This window comes from Haliotis asinina, chromosome 16 (genome assembly GCF_037392515.1).
Source record: "Haliotis asinina isolate JCU_RB_2024 chromosome 16, JCU_Hal_asi_v2, whole genome shotgun sequence".
Lineage (NCBI taxonomy): Eukaryota > Metazoa > Mollusca > Gastropoda > Lepetellida > Haliotidae > Haliotis > Haliotis asinina.
Window position 1 is genome coordinate 3,805,440 of NC_090295.1, and position 6,782 is coordinate 3,812,221.

General features: G+C 40.8%; 2 protein-coding genes across 2 annotated transcripts; both read left to right on the forward strand.

Annotated features, from left to right (window-relative positions):
• On the forward strand, positions 1-2,383 carry LOC137268837 (uncharacterized). Its single transcript, XM_067803403.1, has 4 exons — positions 1-88; positions 674-745; positions 1,608-1,709; positions 2,120-2,383. The coding sequence occupies exons 1-4, from the start codon at positions 47-49 to the stop codon at positions 2,300-2,302; spliced, it is 399 nt and encodes a 132-aa protein (XP_067659504.1). The 5' UTR covers positions 1-46; the 3' UTR covers positions 2,303-2,383.
• Positions 2,384-3,736: 1,353 nt separating this feature from the next.
• LOC137268562 (uncharacterized) lies at positions 3,737-6,782 on the forward strand. The gene is made up of 4 exons (XM_067803130.1): positions 3,737-3,851; positions 4,777-4,848; positions 4,988-5,089; positions 6,484-6,782. Exons 1-4 carry the CDS (start codon positions 3,801-3,803, stop codon positions 6,667-6,669), a joined length of 411 nt encoding a protein of 136 aa, XP_067659231.1. The 5' UTR covers positions 3,737-3,800; the 3' UTR covers positions 6,670-6,782.

The following is a 6,782-nucleotide window of genomic DNA, read 5'->3' on the forward strand; positions in this document are numbered from 1 at the left end:
CATCTATTCTATTTCTGTAAAGGCCACATACCAACAAATCTTCAAAATGAGAGCGTTTTCTTTCGCGGCAATTATTGGCTGTTGCGCAGTGAGTAATATTTTATCCACCTGCCAATTCTTGGTATTTCAATCTGTGTATTTGATATAGATAGACCTTTGTAAAGCTGCGCGAAAAGTATTTGCCTTTTACCACAGTTTGTCGGGAGTTAGTGATCACAGGAATGCAATCATAACTTAGAGAGTGAGTGAATATGTACTTGTGGTTTTATGCCGCTCCTAGTAATATGGGCTTCAAACATTTCACCCATTTATGGCATCGAGCCATGGCCTCTGTTTTAACCAGGCACTTGAACGCATTGATCTCTACGCTACCCCACCACCCTGTTCTTGTGAATAACGTGCGAGGATGAGTACTGTGTGGTCGGCATGAAACATTGTACTATACATTGGGAATCATACGTCGAGGCTGTGTCAGAGTAGACGTCTGTTATAGTTGTGCTACATCGGTGCAACAACCCTGCACATGTCACACATTTTAACTGTAAATAGAAACATGATCCAAGTATTGGATCCATTGGACCATGTTGCTCTGAGAAGTCCATGTAGAGACAGTTGAGAATAGTTCTTACAGTTAAATGTTGATTACTATTGTACAATTGCATTTTCTTTGTAGGCCTTCATTTTCACCATAACGTCATTTAATGAGCTGTACAAAGGCTACCGGTTTGAATACCATGCAGCGAATGTAAGTTAAACCAGTTTAATGAAGTCTTTTGTCAGTTTATTTAGACATGCAATTTACACAAAGTGTATATACCGGGTGTTCCCCAAAAGTGAACCAGTTTTTGACATCGACAGATACGCCGAAATTATTAAAACGAGAGATCATGGGATGGGACGGGACGCTATCTAGAGTATTATCAACGAGTCTACAAAATATCTAAGTGGTTGCAAATTATGTGAGCATTGTCGAATTCAAAACACCATGTCAAAAAAACTGCAATATCAAGGGGAAATTCGCTTATTTCAGTCTATGCCAAACGTGGCCCCCATCTTCCTCCACAACTAAACAAAACCCTACATTTCTTTCAAGCAGAAATGCTTGTAGGTATTTCTTCCACCGATGTCTGTCTACTCCCGCGACATAGTTATACTGTCCTTTAACGCCCGCGTGGTCTATTTGTCTGTCACTCTTCGGTAAACTTTCTCCTTTAGAGAGTCCCATATGGTATTGCATTTTTGGACATGCTGTTCTTAATTTCACATCTGTTAGATATTTTGTATACTTGTTGATTATACCTTAACGTTACTCTGTGAATTTTTAAAATAAATTTTGTTTTTCTTCCGCTGAGGAAATACTTTTCAACAACCGGTTCACTTTTTTGGGACACCCGATATATTGTGATAATGACGTTCCCATTGCTGTACGCAGACACCTTCCATGATAATTGTTCGAACTGTATTGTTCAGCTAGTGATGACACTCTATTCTGTAAAAGTGTACCATGTTTAAATGGTCGACTTATGCTACACATTGATTGTGTTACTTCGCAAGATGTTAAAGCGGTGTACTTGTACACACTGATGCAACGTTTATCATGTTTACAGGGTCTCCTGGTGGTACATAATAACCTGGCGTGTTACCTGGTTCACGTCGATCACAGCCTCAGCACAGCATTCAACAATCAAACCGTGAAGACCGTGATCAAGGTATACATACATACATTGGTAAAGCGCCTACATCCAGCTTAGCTGCTTAAAGACGCTTTGTGTTGTCCCTCGATCCCTGGATGCCAATCTCAACGGCACTTCGCATCATCAGTCTCAACTCGCCTGGAGAGCATACAGCTCTCGCTGCCACTAGGCGCACCCAGATTATTGAGGCGTTCTTAACCTTACGACATACCCCTTCACTGCTGGGTGGACTGGGACACATAGTCACTGCACTTTGTCCGGCTCGATATCGACATCTCAACTGTGATTGGTGGGTCACTAGCTTGGCGCTTTAGCCAGCTCGCACACTAGTGCTCTAAACGGTATCCAGCGTCATAGAGTACAGATGTATTATTTGATCACACATTTAGTTGGTAAATTCTCAAACATGAGCCTTTTCTCCTCAGGATGACATAGTAGGAATGATATCGGACGGAACGTCAGCCACCAAGGCATCATCTGACGTCATAAGCTATGAGTACAGCGACTACCTGGCTGCAGCTCAGTGTAGAGACCTCCAAGTCTACACGCTTCCTTACACCTACGCCCAGGATACCCCGTTATCTGACGAAAGAGCGAGTTTCTACTAGTTCGGACTCCTTACAGTCGAGAAAACTTGTTAAATCAAACTGAGGACAGAATCATAAAAGGAAGCTATAGCCTTTTATAAATGCGTTATTATCATTTGTGAAGTTTATATCTGTGTTTCTGATCCTGTGGTTATAGACTGATTGAAAAACGTAGTAAATATGTTTTACCTGTAATCTGCCAAGAGGAAAGTATAGACTCATATTTGATGATGGCAAATACATATACTATAAATAACTATTCAGTGTCTGGGGGATGAAATACACATTTTTAGTGGTTAGCTTCTTTTATCCAGTACGTTGTATCACATGACATATCCAACGTTTTGTCCCAAGATGGAGGATTGGACGTCCGGGGACATGGGCCTCCGTTCACGAAACAATCTTTACTAAGGTTATAACCTCAACTCCCAAGATAGTACTCAGGTTACCTTAGTGACTTACGATTATATTAGTGCCTTGTGAAAGGAAGCAATAGCCTGTATCGGTGTGTAGGTCTCGCGAGGCGCTACTTCCGGTACTAAGCTGTTTCCAGGCTCCTTTTGCGCGCGCCAACTTGCGATATGTGAGACGGTTTCTCCCCAACCCGTGTTCCTTAGTTGCGTAAGCCTAGAACTAAATATTGCTAACCTCAGAACACAAGGGTTGATTCATGCTGTATTACAGCGGACTTTCGATGGCTTATTTTCCGTTCAAATCGTTGTTCATTTTCGATTTGCAAGTCACATAAAAAATGTCGGATTGAGCTCCTCAGCTGATCACATGGTGTGATAATTCCCGAAAACATGCGAGTGGCGATGTGTAGGAACACTTACTTATAACATCAAGTAAACATTAGCGATTTTGAAGAAGGGTTGAACCCATACTACGAGTTTTTGTAAATGTTCCTTCATAAAATCCCAACACACAAACAACGCATTTCTATACGATATTTGTGATTCCCAGAAAATCATGTGAACTATGTAACATGAAGTGTGCGCTGGTGTTCCAGTGTACTGTGCATCTTCCAGGTACTTTTTATTGACCGAATGAGTATGGATGGCTGTTGACAAAATTCCAGCAATTCGGAGGATGACACCACATATTGGCTTGACGAGCGAATGCTTTGACAAGTAGGCTATCCTATAGCCCCTGTACCTATGAATGAATGTACCTGCTTACCTTTCCGTGCTGGTTGGGTTGATGCTTATTTTGGTGATAGTAGTAGTTTGTGCTCTTGCTTTTTATGATGTTGTGGTGGTATTGTTGGCGCTAGTGGTGTTGATGATGTTGTTAAACATCGTGGTGTCAGTTGTTTCTGTTTTGTTACGTTGAGGAAGGCGTTTTAGTTATGTGTAGCATTTTTTATGATGTTGCTGTTTTCGGTGGTGCTCACCACTGAGATTAACCCGACCCGTTACGTACATGACCCACGGTCGACCTCGTTGCCACATGGTGTTGTCGGGCACCTGCAGACTGGAACAGACTGTCTCACTTATCTCAGAAACTACCACCACAAACAATGGCCGCCATGCAGCTCCTTGTCCTAGCAGCTGTACTCGTGTGTTCTTCTGTAAGTACAGTATCTGTATCGGTTCAGAAACTGTAACCACTTATTTAAGATATAGTCCAGCATTCGCATGATTGATGTTGGTTAGCTCTTAATGATACCCTTAAAACAATAATTTGCAAAATTATTGTTCACACGGGTGACTGTTGAGCGTTATATCGAAATTACTAGTGGTTTCAAATTACGGATATATCGTTACATTAGTGCTTTAAAACGTTACACAAAAAACACTTGTCGGGCAGTAACGAACAAAGAAACCACGTGGTGCCGCGTGTTCTAAAAGTAAGGCAGGACATGTTTACCCGCTTCTTGACACGCGACACTGTGGATTTTCGGTTATCCATACAATCGGTTTGAAGTGAAAAAATGACGATGAATTTCACTTTAAAGAAGTAAGTAAAATTAGTGAAATTAAGATTGCGAATCATCATAATTGAACCTTGCCCATTGATCATTTCATGTACAGAATTTTATTCAACTTAAGATCAAAGATTCAAATCGATATTATTGGTTTGTATTACAAGGGGGTAAACGCAGTAGTGAAACAGTGAAACAAATGCACGTGCGGCACGTGATAAGCGTGATAACTTAGACCAGCCCTACTTGTTCTCGGTGTTTCATTTACTGTGCATACTTTGTAGTACAAACAAATAAAGCAATTTTAAAATATAATTGTTTGTTAAAACACAACTTTCATCCAAGCTGAATAAAATTCTGAGATTTAATTGTTCATTTGGCAAGATAAAATTCTGAAGATTCGCATTGTTAATTTCACTTTATTCGATTTGCTTTCTTGTTTATAGTGAAATTTATCGGTACATTTTCACAGCAAACAGACTATACTCGTAACATGGAGATGTCTTTTTACGACGATATTAGGCTTTTTGTGTATGTTCATTTTTCCGCATATTGCTTAGGTTTGTTTCAGGCCTTCATATTCGTCTCGAACACAGTAAATGAGATATACCAAGGCTACCACTTCGAGCAACACTCGTCACACGTGAGTATATCCCATCATTCATTTCAATTTGTACAGCGGCCATATTGGATCTCAATTTTGATTTGGTTGTCATAAATCTGTACAAGTCTCGTTTACTTTCTTCCTTGTGTTAATGTTTATTTTCTAATAAAAATTTCAGAAGTTGTTCTTGATCAGAGATCAGCTGAACTGTTATTTGGTCCATATGGACGACGCCATGGAGCAAGCACTTTTACAGCCTGTCACCAAGCGTGCCGTTCAGGTGAGGAGTGGTATGGGATGGCGCCTTCATGTGAGGTGAGGTGAGGTGAGGTGAGGTGAGGTGAGGTGAGGTGAGGTGAGGTGAGGTGAGGTGAGGTGAGGTGAGGTGAGGTGAGGTGAGGTGAGGTGAGGTGAGGTGAGGTGAGGTGAGGTGTTTCGAACAACATGATTCTTATGTCGTGTATCACTTTATTCAAAGTTCACCTCTCCAATGTGTCCATCCACTTCAATTTCTAATTCTTATTCATAAATAAATCAAGTTTGTTCGTACAGCAGATTAAATGAGAATAACAGAAGACTTAAGTAACTTTTAGCAAATTAAAATAAATAGAAATGTCAGTTGGTCTACAAAATCACACCACTTACACATTATTGTAATGTGCTCCTGGTCACATTTGAAATACATTGAAACATGAATAGTTCTACAAAAGAACTGAGAATATGATAACATTATGCCTCGAAAACATGTATTCACATAATTTTTAACTTACAGTGAGTGAGTGAGTGAGTTTAGTTTTAACGCCACACACAGCAATATTCCAGCTATATGGCGGCGGTCTGTAAATAATCGAGTCTGGACCAGACAATCCAGTGATCAACAACGTGAGCATCAATCTCCGGAATTGGGAACCAATGACATGTGTCAACCAAGTCAGCAAGCCTGACCACCCGATCCCTTTAGTCGCCTCTTACGACAAGCACAGTCGCCTTTTATGGCAGGCCTGTTCTACCCCGGGACCTTCGCAGGTATTCTACCCCCAGACCCTCACGGGTATTCTACCCACGGACCTTCACGGGTCTTTGAACTTTTAACTTGTAACAAAACACTTTTGGTCCTATGTCCTAAGTATTCCAGTACCATCAAGCTCAGTGAGTTTTATGTAGTAGAACAGCCAGATGTGATCTTAAACGTTTCCCAAGTTCGTGTATCCAGGGTACTGATGCCAAAACTAACTGGGGCGATTCGGGCTTCGAATATAGCAATGGATTTATCGAGAGTTATGTTTTTTTGCTTCAATATAAATAATTCTGAATAAATGTCTTTATTTTCACGTGGGACATTTCTAAAATGTGACAGTGGCTCTTTCATGTTATGGATATGTTCAGGGAATAATATCAGCATAGCAACCATATTTTTAGTTCGAAACCACATATATGTATGACCATGGTCTACATACAATGTGGTGAACCGTGCACGATATGTCCTGATATAGGAAACAAACAAATATGGTTGTCTCGAAGTATAAGTTTGCCGTCGGCATATATAAGTTTTAATGGTACAATACGATGGTGATTCTTCCAAAGTTTCGATTTTTTAAGCCGACAAAGGGGCAAATAAGTATAAAGATAAGTGTTGTAAACGATTTAATAACAGTCATAGATGTTTGTTCACAGGATGGTATCTTAGTCAAGATCAACTCCGGAACTGACGTGACGGACGTCGGAAATGACGAAATCAAACAAGACTACCACGACTACCTGGCATCTGCTCAATGTTCCAACCTCGGCGTCCACGTTGTAGCGTACACGTACGTCCCTGCCGCCACAGCAACGCCGGTGGGCGGCACCACGTCCCAATGATGTATTAAACATTCCACGCTGTTTCCAACACCGTACCTCTTGACAATAGCGTATGATGGCATCTTTCAGCGTGATAGATTTGTATTCTCGGGAATTAAAGGAATTGAACAGAC

What these genes read in the sequence shown, in the direction of transcription:
- LOC137268837 (XM_067803403.1), top strand. Translation starts at nt 47, where the DNA reads ATGAGAGCGTTTTCTTTCGCGGCAATTATTGGCTGTTGCGCA. An exon ending in CAATTATTGGCTGTTGCGCA is followed by an intron (nt 89 to 673) that starts GTGAGTAATATT and finishes TTTTCTTTGTAG; the next exon opens with GCCTTCATTTTCACCATAAC. An exon ending in CCGTGAAGACCGTGATCAAG is followed by an intron (nt 1,710 to 2,119) that starts GTATACATACAT and finishes TTTTCTCCTCAG; the next exon opens with GATGACATAGTAGGAATGAT.
- LOC137268562 (XM_067803130.1), top strand. Translation starts at nt 3,801, where the DNA reads ATGGCCGCCATGCAGCTCCTTGTCCTAGCAGCTGTACTCGTGTGTTCT. An exon ending in TCGAGCAACACTCGTCACAC is followed by an intron (nt 4,849 to 4,987) that starts GTGAGTATATCC and finishes TAAAAATTTCAG; the next exon opens with AAGTTGTTCTTGATCAGAGA. An exon ending in TCACCAAGCGTGCCGTTCAG is followed by an intron (nt 5,090 to 6,483) that starts GTGAGGAGTGGT and finishes GTTTGTTCACAG; the next exon opens with GATGGTATCTTAGTCAAGAT.